Source organism: Plecotus auritus (assembly GCF_963455305.1).
Source record: "Plecotus auritus genome assembly, chromosome: 6".
NCBI classification, from domain to species: domain Eukaryota; kingdom Metazoa; phylum Chordata; class Mammalia; order Chiroptera; family Vespertilionidae; genus Plecotus; species Plecotus auritus.
The window spans coordinates 84,539,368-84,555,427 of NC_137773.1; the positions used below are offsets into that span (position 1 = coordinate 84,539,368).

The 16,060-nt window shown below is 51.0% G+C and overlaps 1 protein-coding gene across 5 annotated transcripts in view; it reads right to left on the reverse strand.

The window, feature by feature from the left end:
* PIP5K1C (phosphatidylinositol-4-phosphate 5-kinase type 1 gamma) overlaps positions 1-16,060 on the reverse strand; it is a 58,064-nt gene that overhangs the window by 22,220 nt on the left and 19,784 nt on the right. For all 5 annotated transcript variants that reach the window (XM_080674866.1, XM_080674864.1, XM_080674865.1 and 2 more), the window contains exons 2-4: positions 4,649-4,680; positions 2,748-2,840; positions 114-244 (exon numbers count right to left, since the gene is read on the reverse strand). In XM_080674866.1, coding sequence (XP_080530992.1) covers positions 114-244; positions 2,748-2,840; positions 4,649-4,680 — 256 coding nt within the window. The remainder of the gene's footprint in view (positions 1-113; positions 245-2,747; positions 2,841-4,648; positions 4,681-16,060) is intronic.

The window sequence follows — 16,060 nt, forward strand, 5'->3', positions numbered from 1 at the left end:
CCAGTAAAGGCTATTTGCATCAGAGAAGGGAGCTCAGAGAATACGAGGCTGTTTTGTATGACAACACTGTGTCTGTTGGGGGAGCTGTTGGGAGGCGTGGGAGCCAGGCCTACCTGGGGAAGAAGATGCTCTCCACGACATAGAAGTCCTGCATAAGCACGTCTCGCTCTGGCTTGGAGCTCAGGTTGCCCACGGTGTAGCCAATGCCCAGCTGGATGGCCCCCTTCAGGGTGGAAGACGTGGTCTGTGGGGAAAGGTAGCCACATCAAGACCTACCCCTGGGCCAGCCCCTACCCCAGCCCTGGGCCCCAGGGTCCTACTAGCATTTATTACAGATTTGCGGGTCTCAGGCTAGTCACTCAACCTGCACACCCACATTGGTTAGCCAAGACTCCAATACAATCTCTTATGACACCAAGGCCCAATTTCAATCAAGATTCTAGAACATTCCAACATCTCAAAACTGCCCTGATGCAGCAGGAGTCTATCCACCATTAGGGTTGTTTGGAGGAAGGGGGCACAACGTATGGAGAGATACCCAAACTTCATTTCTGTAGACCTGGGTTTCTTCTACCCACTTTCTAGGTGATTCATATAATCATGATCAGAGAGCGACATTGGCTCTCTGTGCCTCAGTTTCTCCATCTGTAGCCAGGAACGGAGATGACAGTGTGTTAGCTCATGTGAGTGGTCCGGACCAAAAGCTGCCTATACCTAAGAAGCATTCGCTGTTTGCACTTTTCTCATCACTGTGGTTTACGGTGTCACTGTGAGTTCTAAGCAGCATGTGCATCACTGAGGAAAGATATCTCAACCTTCAATTTCTGATTCTGGGCCCCAGCACCCCCGTCACAGGTGCAAATAGCAGGAGGGAAGGCCGGAGTTAGCTTCTGCTCCTCAGCAAGTCCACCCTCCTGTGCGAGGGTCTCATAGCCTCCAGTTGCCTCTTCTCCTATACCTCCTCACTTAGAGGGCCTGCTCTACCCTCCATACTCAACTCCCTCAAAATGCCATCAACTGAACACAAGTTTCTCCAGGGGAGATACACAAATGGCCAACAGCACAGGAGTAGGTAATCAATACCATTAGCCATCAGGAAAAAGCAAATCAAAACCACAGTGAGATACTACTTCACATGCACTAGAATGGGTGTAATCAGAATGACAGACAAGTGCTGGTGAGGACCAGGAGACACTGGAATCCCCATGCACAGTTGGTGGGAACGGATAATGGGGCAGCCACTGTGTTAAACAATCTAGTAGTTCCTCAAATGTATACCAAGAGTTTCTGTGTGACCCAGCAATTCTACGGCTAGATATATGCTCCAAAGAGATAAAAGCATGTCTATAAAAACCTGCACACAAATTTTCATAGCAGCATTATTCATAATAGCCTCAAAGTGGAAACAACCCAAATGTCCATCGATGGGTGAATGGATAAACACAATGTGTTCACCCACACAGTGGAATATTACTCACCCATGAAAAAGAATGAAGCACTGACACTCACTACAATGTGGATGGACCTTGAACACATGGTGCTCAGTGACAGAAGCTAGATCCAAAAGTCTATACAGTGTGTGATTCCATTTATGTGAAATGTCCAGAAAAGGCACATCATCTCAGCCCTGCTTTCTGAGGGAGATGGGAAGTGGGTAGGGGGACAGGGAGTGACTACTAATAGGGACTAATAAAATATATATGCTATATAATAAAGATGGAATATGCAAATTGACCATAACTCCATGACAAACGACGGCGCCCACAGCCAATAAGGAGGGAATATGCAAATGGAGGCGACAAGGCAAAAGGCGGAAAGGCGGCTCTGGCTGGAGCGAATGCAGAAAGGTGGCTCTGGCCGGAGTGAAGGCGGTGTCGGGAAGGAAGGCCTATTCTTGCACGAATCTTCGTGCATCGGGCCTCTAGTATGTGTGTATATATGTGTGTGTGTGTGTGTGTGTGTGTGTGTGTGTGTGTGTGTGTGTGTGTGTATATTTTTTTAATTTATTTCAGAGGGGAATGGAGAGGGAGAGACAGAAACATCAATCAATGATGAGTAAGAATCATTGATCGGCTGCCTCCTGTATGCCCCCTACTGGGGCTCGAGCCTGCATTTTGGGCATGTGCCTTGACTGGGAATAGAACCGTGACCTCCTGGTTCATAGGTCAATGCTCAACCACTGAGCCACACCAGCCAGACCGGGAGTGGGTATTTTTTAGGGGAGATGGGAATATTCTAAAATTAACTGTGGTGATAACTGCACAACTCTGTGAATGCTCTAGAGACCATCTAATTGTACGCTTCAAAAGGGGGAAATCACATGTACTCTCTCTCAGCAAAGATGTGTATCAGGAAGTACAACTGAGAAAGGGAGGACTAATGGCAATGGAGTCCAGGCTCCCTGCACACTCTCGTGGCCGGGCCTGGCTCAGAGCTTCCCATTACCACCTCATCTCAGCCCTGCTTTCTGAGGGAGAAAAGGGATAATTTCCTCTATCACTAGATGAGCCAGCAGGGCTGGGAGCTGAGGTGACTCCTGAAACCAGGAAGGCCGTGCAGCCTGTGTAGCCTCAGAGCACATCACTAGGCTGCCTGAGATGATGACATGCAGCAGGGACCTTGCCAGGACTGAGGGGCCCATGACCTTCAGTGGACACTGTGTATGTGCGTGTGGGGCAGATGGGTCCCCTGAACTGCTGAGAGCCCCCCGTCACTCCGCCTCAGCTGGCTAAGGGCAGAGGAAGAACCTTTTTGTAAGTGGTTTCACCAGATGCGTCCACACCCCGATGGCCCAGCTTCCTCCCGTGACCAGGGCCTGGCTGTCCAGTCATAGACGGGGCCTAGAGAAAAGAAAACAGGAAGCATTAGAAGTCAGCAAGGAGGAGCCACTGAGGCCCTAACACTCCAGAAATTCTGGCAAGAGAGGAGCTTAGTCACTGTGCCCAGCTGGAGCCCAGGGCTGGACCATGTGGGTCGTGCAGGGAGAAGTGGGGACAGAAAGCTGTGTAGGCAGGTTGTACACCCAGTGGGCAATACCTCACATCCAGAAGGGCCCACATGCAGACCGGAATACCAGCTCCTAGAAAAAGCTGGAGGCTGGCAGCCCCGACCACCCAGGCCTAATTTTAGGGTCTTTCCCTCAGTTCTGCTGACATTGGAGCCAGGTCATTCTCTGTGGGGGAATTTCCTGGGTACTTTGGGCAATTAACCAGTATCCCTGGTCCCAACCCATTCAATGCCAGGAACAACCCCAGTGTGACAAGCACAGATGTGCCCAGACATCATTCAGTGCCCCTTGGGGGCAAAACAGCCCTCTGGGCTGAAATGATTACAAACAGCATCCCCTCCTGGGAGCAGGCCCAGCTCATGCAAGCTCTAGGGTTCAGCTGTGGCAGGTGTGACATTGGCCATCCCAACCAACTTGTGTGAAAGCTATGGGCCCTCACGTGTGACGTCACAAGAGGAGGACAGTGGAAGGGGCAATGGGAGCCTGGAGGGACACAGAAGCCAGTTTAGAAACAGGGGCCAAGGCCGGCCAGCAGATAGGAACTGAGTGCCTCTTTGGTGGCTCCACCTGTCACTGACATTTAAGAAGTACCTACTATGTATCTACCACCATTCAAAAATCTCATATAGTCCTTCCGGCCACCAGCCCAACCGACATTGCCCCACATTAGTTCCAGGCAGCCCTCAAATGCCCTCCACCAGCCATCACTCCTCAGCTTGGCTCCTGTGTGTTCTGCACACTGGCCACTAGGGGGCAGGATTCCCTCAGGAACCTTTTGTTGCTGCTCCTGCCTCACACCTCTCACTGGCTCCCTATTGCCCTTGGAGCCCCTAGGCCCACCCATCTCCCTCCCACTGTCCTGTGATCTCAGTGCACTGCAGGGCCCCAGCAAGTGGACAATGCCCTCCTTAGAAGGACTCACATAGTGACTGGCATCAGGGGATAGGGACAAAGGATGCGTAGGCGGGACTCCTGCTGCCACAGGTGCAGACAAGCCACACCTGGGCTGCTCCTTCCGTAAAATGGGGCTCAGACACGACCCTCCGGGCCACCTTCTGGAGTGACAGGAAACTAACCACAGTGGGGACCCCACCTGTACCACCCTCGCTGAGGACAGGCAGCAGGGCCCACAGAACAGCATGGCTGCATATATGCATGAGAATGGCTGTCACCAGGGAAAGCTCTCTAGGAACATGGCTGGAAGATGGTGAAGACAGTTGGCTCGCAGGCGTGGAGAATGAAAAGGACCCTGTGCTCCTATGTGGGTGCTTAGGGACACTACACTAAAGGTGCTGCTAGTCAGGCACTGGTCAGGCACCAACCTCCTGGCAAGATCCTCAGGGACTGGCACTTACCCAACTTCCTTCCCACCTCTCTGGCCTCCCCTTTCTGGCCTAACCCCTCCCTTTCCCTCACTGGCCCAGAACTGAGTTCTTGGGCCTCATCCCTCCCCGACCTGAACCCCTCCCTGAACTCCCCTATGCTGGGAGGTGGATGGGATTTTCACCCATCTCACATCTGCCATCATTTGGGCCCCCGAGAGGTACAGTGAGGTGCCCAAGGCCACAGAGCAGAACACAAGCAGGGCTGGATGCTGTCTTCTGGAGGAGGCAAGTCAGGATAGGACCCACAGACACTCACCTCCGTCAGGGCCGTCTTTTTCTGGGCCAAACCTGAGGAAAAGAAGGGAGAGTTCAGACTGGCAGCAGGGAGTCCAATCCACAGGGCCTACCACCAACCTGCACCTGCCCATGCAGGGGCTTCAAGGGGGTTCGGGCCATTGTCACCACGCTCCCTCTCTGGCACACAGGCGCCTAAAACCTCACTGGGTATTGTGTTCCTAGGGAGGACCACAAGAACCCCTTGTGGGAAAGGGGAGCATAGAGACAGGACACACTGAGATGGCGGGATGACTGGATGCTGGGTACCCCCCAGGGAGGAATAGCAGGAGAGACAACCCTCCAACTCTGACCCACCATTTACCCCAAAGACATCAGGTCCTTAGTGGAAAGAACTAAGGAACTGCATTTGCAAAGTGCCACCCTTCCTCTGCTGGTAGGAGCAGGGCTTAACCAGGAGACAGCTGGGTCACAAAGAAATCAGGGGACCCGGAGGGTCGAGGTCGGGATGATGCTATGGGGAGGGCCCAGGGCACTGGGGAGCCTGGTAAGTAAGCAGTGACTGGGGCCCCAGGATAGAGCAATGCTGCCAGCTCTATTGGCCCTGTCTAGGGAGCCAGCTATGGAAAGCCAGCCAAGGACTGGTTTTACCACAGCTTCCAGGAGCGCTTCCCTGGCCTAAGAAAGCTCACAGTGAGAAGGCAGGCAATTTTCCTCCTTCAGGGCCATTCCCTCAACTCTGGTTCCCAGAAGGGAGGCCTCAGGCCTGCCACTGACCTCTGAGTCCTGGTGTCCTCACCAGGAAAGTGGCTTCTGTTGAAGATCATCTGTTCGATGAGGGTGGTCAGCAGATATGCCCCCTCCCCACAAAAGGTGTCCACATCCTGATCCCAGAATGGGCTTTGCAGGCAGAAATGAGTTAAGGCCCCTGGGATGGGGATGACCCTAGATCCCCAGTGGGCCAGTGTCATCACAGGGTCCTTATAAAAGGCAGGCAGGAGGGGCAGAGCGAATGATGGAAGAAGCTGCATTGCTGGCTATAAAGATGGAGGAAGGGGCCACGAGCAAGGATGTGACGCCTCTAGAAGCTAGAAAAGGCCGGAAATGGTTCTTCCTGGAGCCTCAGGAAGGAACCAGCCCTACCCATACCTGGATTTAGCTCAGTGAGATCCATGTCAAACTCCTGACCCCAGAATGGTCAGAGAATATATGTGTGGTTTTAAGGCAAGATTGCAGTGATGTGTTTCAGCTGCAACAGGAAACTCATTCACTAGGTGTCACCTGAGGGGAAGCAAGTGATGACCAGGACAGGCCTGGCCACTGCTCTCGGGTGAAGATTAGCAAAGAAGATCTTGGGCTTTGACCCTAAGGGAGGTTGGGTGCCCTGGAAGGCTGTGGCTTGGCCATGACATAGGTGCTCACAGGCCCCCTCTGGTGGCTGCTGGGGATGACAGACTGTGGGTGGGTGTGGGGGGTTAGGGCAGGAGCCAGGGACCAAGCAGGGCAAGAGGACTGCCTGGCCTAGGTGGGAGCTGATGGGGTGGACCAAGGTGGAGGCTCAGGAGCGTGGAGAAATGGGCGGATTCTGGAGAGATCTAAAGTTAGGACAGACAGGCTGTATTCACTGGAGGTGAAGAGGCAAGGAGTCAGAAATGACTAAGGATTTTGACTGGAGCAATTAACAGAAGGAAGGAGCCGCCAGCTGACAGGGGGATGGGCAGGAGCAGGTTTGCGGGGGGATGGACAGTGCATTGTGGATGTGTTGAGTGTGAGACCCTTGTGAGCCCTCCCCGTGGAGACATCTAGGGGCAACTGGACCCCGAGTCTGTAGCTCAGGGGAGCCCTGGCTGGAGACAGGACTGTGGGTGTCATCAGGGTGCAGACAGAGCTGGAACTCTGAGAGTGGACCAGGCAGCCTGGAAGGGTGAGGGTCAGGGAGGAAGAGAGAGGGAGATGAAAGGGGTCCTCAGAGAGAGGCAGGCCCAGGTGAGGGGTCAGGGGTCAATCTTACCCAGCAGAGGAGGAACCTTCTCTGTTCCAATCAGTGACAGTTGCATATTGTAAAGGTACAAAAAATGCTGAACTGTATGCTTGAAAGTGTGAATTTTATCATATATGAATTCTCTTTCAATTAAAATAAATATAAAACAAACGCAAGCTGACACAGCCATAGGTGCAACCAGGGCAGCAGGGGTGGGGACTCGTGTCCTCTTTTAGCCATGACCACCACCCCAGCCGCACCCTGAGTGCCCACCTGTGTATGTGAGGTGCTAAGACATCCTAGGACATGGTCCAGATGGGGAAACTGAGGATGGGGGGGGGGGCAACTGGCTGAGACTAAGTTCATAGCCACAGGATCCACCAAAGGGGACCCCTGGGCTGGGGGACAAAGCCAACAGACTGAGTCACTACCCAGGGCCTCAGACAGGGCAGCTGGACTAAGATACGCCACTTAGATGGGAGTCAGGCCAGACCCTTGGTGCCTACTCCCAAGTCGCAGATGTCTGAGACTCCCCACCCGGGTATCCTGGCCACAGGGACGAACCTGGGCTTTGGCACATCCTGAGGCTCTGCTGGTGGCAAGTGGGGGCCGGAAGGTGCTGGAAAGCTGACATAATATTTTTATTGGATGCCCAACAGCAGAACAATTAATGGTTTGCGTCTGGGGTGTGGCGAGGGAAGAGGAGAGAAGGCAGGAAGCCAGTGGTGGACCAGGGTGGAACATTCTAGACCTCGTGTGGGGGCCCCTGGACCCAGAGCCCACCCAGTGGTGACCACCTGAGTCTTCTGCAGCTCCAGGTCCTTCATCCCAGGGCTGCCAAAGTAGGTCCAACACCGAGGTCCTGGCTTCCTCCACAAATCATACCTCCTATGTCCTCCTGCTTCCCCACCCAAGGTGTCTGAATTCTGTGGGGGGCGGTGCAAGGAATGGACACACACACACCTCAGGGCACTGGCACCATGCCATTCCTTCTGCCCAAAACAAGCCTTCGCCAGGTCTCCCCAATGCCAGCCCTTTGGCCTTCAGGTCTCAGCCCAGCCTCCCCTCAGAGTGGCCACCCAGTCACCTCCCTGTCCTGTTACTCAGGCCACATTCCCGATTTGCCATCTGCATGTCCCCACCTGCTCTCTGAAATTCCTTTTCTTAACTTCATCATCTGCCCCTTCACAGCGTGATGCCTGTGAGGGCAGTGACCCTGTAACTCACAGCCTCCAGAATCTTCAGAAGAGGGGCAATGGCTCAGGGGTGAGTCTGTTGCAAGAGGTCATGAAGCTATAGGGGGTGGTGGTCACTCCACTGGTTGGGTCAGGCTGGGGATGGCAGAGACCACACACAGATGTGGAGCTCCTCCCAGACCAAGACGGGACCAATTATCTTCTGAATGAGCCACCCCATTTTTTTCAAGTAATTAATTTTTAAAACTAACCTGGAGGAGGGAAAGAGCCTGACACGTAAAGCTGGGAGAACAGACCCTATGCAGCCCCTACTTCATGCCAAGACCTGCCTAAGGCACAACTGTGCTGCCTACAGGTCCGTTCCAGCCACTAGCAGACACCTATGAATGCTTGTTGACTTCTGATGGACAAGGAACAGACAGATTGAGGAACAGACACAGTTCTTCCCCATCTGCACACACAAGCCTCGGCAGGAACTGCTTCTTTTACACACACACAGACACACACACACACACACACACACACACCTGTGTGTGTGTGTGTGTATACACAAACATTTAATTGATTTCAGAGAGGAAGGGAGAGGGAGAGAGAGAAACATCAATGAGAGAGAATCATTGATAGGCTGCCTCCTGCATGCCCCCCACTAGGGATCGAGCCCGCAACCTGGGCACGAGCCCTGACTGGGAATTGAACTGTAACCTCCTGGTTCATAGGTCGATGCTCAACCACTGAGCCATGCCAGCCGGGCTGGAGCTACTTCTTCACATGTTCAATGTGGAAACCAAGAAAGAGAAGCTCCCAAAAAACTGTGGGCCCCTAGAACCAAGGAAGGGGGCTTTAACATATGTCCTTCAGCACTAGGCTCTACCTTTAGTCTGTCCAGAATGTGCCACTGCTTCCCACTCCTCTCAACTCCATCATCACTCACCAGAACCAGCACAGTCTCCACAGACCTTGACCACGCTCCAGTCTGTGCTCCTCACAGCAGCCACCAGAGGCCGCCTGTGAGCAAGAGTCAGGTCCTATCTCTGCTCTGCCCACAGCTCGGGAGAGCTCCCTGGGGTAAAAGCCCAAGTCCTCCCCTGGCCTACAAAGCAACTGGAGCCTGCAACCCTGCAAAGCAGGAAGTGGCACTGAGGGCCAGCCACAGGCCCACCTCCCTGATTAACTGGAATGGTCTGGCCAGCTTTTGGGCACAGGAGCATAGTCCCTGGAGAGTATACAGGAGGTGGTACTGAGGCAGCACTGCGTGGGCACAGCAGGGAAGGGAGCTGAGGCACTCAGTTGCCTGAGTCAAACACCATCTAACTTAATGATCTCATTTCACTATCGCATTTTACAGGCGGGAAAACGGATTTGGAGAAATTTAGGAAGTTACTCAAAGGTGAAAAACCAGACAATTGTATCTCAGAATCCAGAAAAGCAATCAACAAAATTTAACATGAACTTGATGTTCAAAGAAACTAAAAAAAAGTGAGGGTTTCAGGAAGAACGGCCTTTACTTAAAAATAATTCAAAGCAGCCCTAGCCAGTTTGGCTCGGTGGATAGAGCAGCGTGGATAGAACAGCGGCCTGAGGACTGAAGGGGTCCCAGGTTCGATTCCAGTCAAGGGCATGTACCTTGGTTGCGGGCACATCCCCAGTAGGAGGTGTGCAGGGGGCGGCTGATCAATGTTTCTCTCTCATCGATGTTTCTAACTCTCTCTCCCTTCCTCTCTGTAAAAAATCAATAAAATATATTTTAAAAATAATAATTCAAAGCAAAAACTCATGGCAAACAAATAAATATCAACCATAGGACGAGGGGAGTGGCCAAGAGCTTCCACTGTGTGTGTGTGTGTGGGGGGAGGGGGGTAGCACTCACCAATGCCAGAAGGCAAGAAAGAAAAGCGGGGGCCCTAGCTGGTTTGGCTCAGTGGATAGGTCGGCCTGAGGACTGGAGGGTCCCAGTTTCGATTCCAGACAAGGGCACATATCCGGGTTGCAGGCTCAATCCCCAGTGTGGGGTGTACAGGAGGCAGATGATCAATGATTCTCTCTCATCACTGATGTTTCTATCTCTCCCTTCCTCTCTGAAATCAATAAAAATATATTTTAAAAAAGGGGGGGAGGAATGAAGATTGGAAAAACAAAATTTTAGAAAATCCAAGACTGACCAACAGATCACTTCCAACCATTAGAATGAAATGGGGTACAGCAAGGTGACAGCCTACTTACCCAAGATCATAGTGCAAGTGTGTGAGAAGAGGTGGAATGTGGGATTTCTGCCCTCTGCACCCACCCCTGCTCTTTATAGGCAACCTTTCCCTGGTTTCATGCTAGGGTTTATTTTTATCTGAAATCAATAAAAATATATTTTAAAACTTACTCTAAAAACAAAATAAAATAAATAAATATGTTTTAAAAATAAAGAACTTTCACATTTTAAGGTATCTCAGACTTTTACCACCACTATTAGGTTGGGAAAGGCTAAGAATTCTAGAGTTAATAGCTGATCAGAGTAGTGAACATTGCAAAAACATGTTGAAATATATCAAACTCTAGTTAATGATACACATACTGAAGTGCTTACAGATGGAGTGTGCTGATGCCTGCAATTCTGAAGTACATCTAAAATATTAGCTGGAAAGAGGGAGGGATCGAGGAGGAAGAGAAGGAGGAGGGGAAGGGATGGATAAAGTGAGCACAGCAAAATGTTAATGATAGATTCCAAATGGTAAGTAGTGTTTCCATTTTTCAATTCTTTCAACTTTTCAGGGCAGTTGAAATTTTTCTCTTTTTTGATATATTTTTTTACTTCAGAGAGAAGGGAGAGGGAGAGAGGAATATAAACATCAATGATGAGAGAGAATCATTGATTGGCTGTCCTCTGGGGATCAAGCCGGCAATCTGGGAATATGCCCTGACGGGGAATCGAACTGTGACCTCCTGGTTCATAGGTCGATGCCCAACCACTGAGCAACACTGGCCAGGCACGGTTGAAAATTTTCTTCATATAATGTTCCTTCAGGTTAAAGGTAAATTGTGATCTTTGATGCCAATTTTCAAGCACTGGAGAAACACATTTTTAAAGCAGATTCTGCCAAAGGAATGTGAGTGATCACATGGGTAGTAGTGGGCACTACTGGAGCACCTGTGCCAGGCTCTGTGCCACAGGTTTCACACACACTGGCTCATCACATTTCCACCACAGGGCCTTTGTACTTGCTGTGCCCTCTGCCTGGAACAATCTATCCCCACATCTCTACACAGCTGGCTTCTGTCCTCTGTCACTCAGGTCTCAGACATTTGTGTCACCTCCTGGAGAGGTCTTTCCTGACAACACATTCATTCATTCATTTATTCCAAACTCAGTGTTTCTGGGATGCTGGGCCCTGTTTGGGGGATAAAATATATGGAGGGGACTAGCTCTTTGTTTAAATATAATGTTTAATAAGAAAATATTTTAAACACCCAGGAAAGGACAGAATAGCATAAAAGATACCAATATATCACTGTGTAGGTCAGCCATATCATTTTTTGTTTATCCTTTAAGTTAGGGGTCGACAAACACTTTGTGAGGGGCCAGAGGAGACCCGGCAGAGGCCAGAACAGGCATCCAAGGTGAAGGGAAGTGATCTGTAGGTGGTTCTCAAATGGAGCGATTCTGCCCCCAGGAGACACTCGGTGATGTCTGGGACATCTGTGGTTGTCATGACTAGAAGTGTTCTTAGCACTGATTGAGGGCCAAGGATGCTGCTCAGCATCCCACAGTGCCCAGGATGCCCCCACCCAAGCCAGAGAGTGACCCAGCATGCCGTCAGCAGTGCCAAGGGGGGACCCTGAAGTAAATGCAGCAATTAAAAATGTAGAGGACAGGAAGTATGTGGGTGTTCATTATATTATTCTCTGGATATTTATAAAATTCATGATAAAATATTTAGTTGTACCGTCTTTTCTAGTTTTGTCTTTTGTTTTAACTTCCTTATAATAAAAAGCTACAACACATACACATTCCCCATACAGGCTGGTGCCTTACCAGCCATGTCTCCAACTCTCCTGAAACCAGCAGAAGGTAATCATCCTTGGACCCACTTTATGGCTGGGGAGATTAAGGCTTAGAGGTCTGGGCGAGTTCAAGGCCAAGGAGCTGCAGGGGGTGGGGTGCCCCCTATCCCACACACACCCTGGGTCCCTGCAGCAACCAGCCACTCCCTCCAGAAGCACTTTGGAGGCTTGCCCAGACTCTCCAGGTGGAGCTGCTGCTTCCCAATGTACTCCCAGGCTTCTGGGCCAGCATCCTGAAGCCACCTGTTCACCTGTCCTGGTCTCAAGTGGGCTCAAGCACAGAGTTCCTGGCGGTTCAGCACTGGCCTGGCACGGAGTGCTGCTGGCTCACCAGTTTGTTGACCAACTTTTTTTTGTTTGTTAATCCTCACCTGAGGATAGTTTTCCATTGATTTTTAGAGTGAGTGGAAGGACGGGGGAGAGACAGAGAGACACATGGACTGGTTGCCTCCCTGACCAGGGCTAAGGATTGAGCCTGCAACCGAGGTATGTGCCCTTGACTTAAATCGAACCTGGGATTCTTCAGTCCCAGGGTCAACGTTCTATCCAGTGAGCTAAACTGGCTAGGACTGTTGACTGAATTTTGCTGTCTTGGATACAGACATGCCAGGTTATGTGCTATCTCTGAGCCAGTGTCACCCACACTGTCACAGCCAGGGGGACTGGTATTCTTACACAGATTTGGACACTGGGGCAAGGAAACCTGCATCCATTCACACAGGGCCCCTGGGCTCACCGTTCCAGCCCCAGCCTGGGCACTCCCAGCAGTGACCCGCCTACCTCTGACTGCCCCAAGTACTTCCATCTGCTTCCCTCCCTCCTGTTCCCCCTAGCCCAGCCTGGCCCCCATCCACCCCTCCAGCCTGGTGCTCCCTCAGGGGTCCTTCCCTCAGGTCCTCCATTGTTTAGGTTCCCTTGCACTCCTAGGCCCTGGGCCCTCCTGCTCCCTGCACCTCCTCCTTCCCACCTCCCCTAGGCTTGGTGAATGCTTCCCTGTGCTTCACCTGGGCCCCTCCCTCTGATACTCCACCTGTCATCCTGCCTTCAGTGGTCTCTGGCTCCCCTGAGAGAGCCACAGGGAAGGCCTCCTCTCCCTCACTCACTGACCCTGCACCAGCCTAGTGCTGGGCACCAATCAGACCTCACTGAGTATCCAATGAGCAAGGAACCTGGAGGGCTGCATGGAGGAGGCTGTGGATGAGCACCATCAGGAGCCTCAGGAGAAGACTTGTGGAAACAGAGCTCACTCACTCATCTTGTAGTCATTCCCTGGAACTGGACAGCTGACTGAGGGCTGAATGCCCAGCAAAGCCACAGCCTGAGGTGCCTCTGGCCTGCCCTGACCCAAGCAATGTCTGTCTCCTCTCTTTTCAGAGGGGGAAACTGAATCTCAGTGAACAGTATTAGGATGTTTTGTGTTGAATAAAAACCCAACTCATACTGCTTGAAGAAAAAGGTGTATGGGAGGATATTTGTTAACATAACTCAGGCCAGCAAACTACCCTGTGGACTAAACCCACCCACTGTCTATTTTTATAAATAAAGTTTTATTGGAACACACCCACTCATGTATAAATCTCTACAAGGTCAGAATTGAACAGGTGTGACAGAGATCAGCTGGCCTTTCACAGAAAAGCTCGCCTGACCCCAATATAACCAGAGAGGTCAGAGGTGATCAGCTTCAAGTCTGGTTAGACTTGGCACCTGAGGATTCTGTCTCAGTGCTGCTGTCCTCCCTGCTGATCCCCCCTCCCCCTTAGGCAGGTGCCTGACTGCCCCTCACAAAGTCCAGGGCTGGTACTAGCTGGTTTGGTTCAGTGGATAGAGCGTCAGCCTGTGGACTGAAGGGTCCCGGGTTTGATTCCTGTCAGGGGCACATGCTCAGGTTGTGGGCTCAATCCCCAGTAGGGGGCGTGCAGGAGGCAGGCAATCAATGATTCCCTCTCATCATTGATGTTTCTATCTCTCTCTCCCTTCCTATCTGAAATCAATAAAAATATATTAAAAAAAAGTCCAGGGCTGAGCCCATGGGTCATGTGTAGGGCATATACAGCTCTAGCTGCTAGGCCTGGGTCCCCCCATTCCAGGAGGCAACAGCACTCTGCCTGGCTGTAGAGGACAGGGGTTCCCCAAGGGGACACTAGGTTCCAATAGAGAATAAGCAAATGCAGACCTCCATTGAGGAAGGGCCAACAGCCAGATCCCAGGATGGCTGGACAGAGCACATCCAGGAGAGGGCTCCTCCAGGAGAGGGCACCCCCCCACCGATGCATGGCGAGGATCATGCGCTATCTCAGGACCCACGTGAGAAGTTTCTTGGCCCAGTTTTCCTCTCAGATATATTTTTACTCTCCAGCAGCCAGGCTGGGCCAAAGACACTGCACCTAAATTTCAGAATGCTGAGAGCTACAGGGGCCCCCCTTGGTCTGGCTCTTGCTGTTCACAGGGTGGATGCTCACTTTCCATCCCAGGCCCAATTTCCCAGTGGGGCTGGGTTTAGGATTTCAGAATCCTAGGGACCGAGCTGGCCTTGTTTTACACCAAGGCAAAGGTGGCAGGGCTTGCCCAAAGTCCCACAGAAAGTTAGCTGCTGCCGGCTGGTATGGCTCAATTGGTTAAGTGTTGCCCCATGTACCAAGAGGTCACTGGTTTGATTCCCAGTCAGGGCACATGCCTGGGTTGCGGGCTCAATCCCCAGTAGCGGGAGGAGGGTGCAGGAGGCAACTGACTGATGTTTCTCTTGGCACCTGAGCCAGGCTGGAACCAGGCCTCAGACACTTGCCTGGGCTCTGGGATTATTATAGGAACCTGTATGTCAAGGGTCCCTCTGTGCTAGGCATGCGGTAACTGCTCAACTCATGCCTCAATCTGCCCCATGAGGCGAGGGTACAACTTCCCAATTTTACAGATGAGAAGAGGGAGATTCTGGAGCCAAACAAGCTGCCTGATGTGGTGGCCAGCCTCCAGGATGACCCCTGGTATCCACATCCTCCTACGATAGCCAGGGGCTATGACTAACATATGGCTAAAGTGCAGCATGTGACTTCTGACGCAGGGTCATAAAAGATACCAACACGTTTACCTTGCTCTTTTCTTTGAAGTTTGTCCTTCTTCATTAGAGATTCCATAACAGAAAGTTTGAGCTTAGAATTTGCATAACCTGACAGACTAAAAATTGGTTTCTATATACCTGCACATATGGGTTTTTATTTATTTATTTTTAAATATATTTTTATTGATTTCAGAAAGGAAGAGAAAGGGTGAGAGAGATAGAAACAACAATGATGAGAGAGCAGCATTGATCAGCTACCTCCTGCACGCGCCCTACTGGGGAACGAGCCTGCAACCCGGGCATTTGCCCTGACTGAGAATCGAACCCTGATCTCCTAGTTCATAGGTCAATGCTCAACCACTGAGCCATGCAGACTGGGCACATGTGGGTATTTAAATGTAAATTAGGATTAGAATAGAATTAGATAAAAATTTTGTTTCTCGATTGTATAGGGCAGTGGTCAGCAAACTGCGGCTCGTGAGCCGCATTTGCTGCTCTGTTGACTAATGAGTTTTCCGACCACTGGGATAGGGGCTTAATCACAAGGAACAACAGCAGCCTGTAATTATTGGAATCGAGAGTCTAGGTCAGTGGTCGGCAAACTCATTAGTCAACAGAGCGGCAAACCGCAGCTAGCCGCAGTTTGCCGACCACTGGTATAGGGTATATTTCACATGCAGAGTAGTTCCATGAGGCTAGTGGCTACACACTGGAGAGCACAGACACAGCGACTTCCATCGATGTCAGAAGTCTTACTACAATGAACAACATAAACTGATGAACAAAAATAGATACAGAAGCATGGAACAGACCGACAAACCTCAGAGGGAAAGCAGGGGAGGGTGGGGGTAGAGATCAACCAAAAGACTTGTATGCATGCATATAAGCATAACCAATGGACACAGACAGTAGGGGGACAAGGGCATGTGCTAGGGGGCGGGAGCGGGCGAGGAGAGGAGACATGTAATACTTTCAACAATAAATAATTTAAATTTTAAAAAAAGTTTTACTACAGAGTGCTACTATTGACACTTATTTGAAATGATATTGGTGAACATCCAGAAACTTTCTTGCATTTGCATATTTCCACCAAACCTTCAAGTTTAAGGAAGAAGAGGTTTTGTATGTAATTTTTTAGCCCTAGTGGGAATTTGT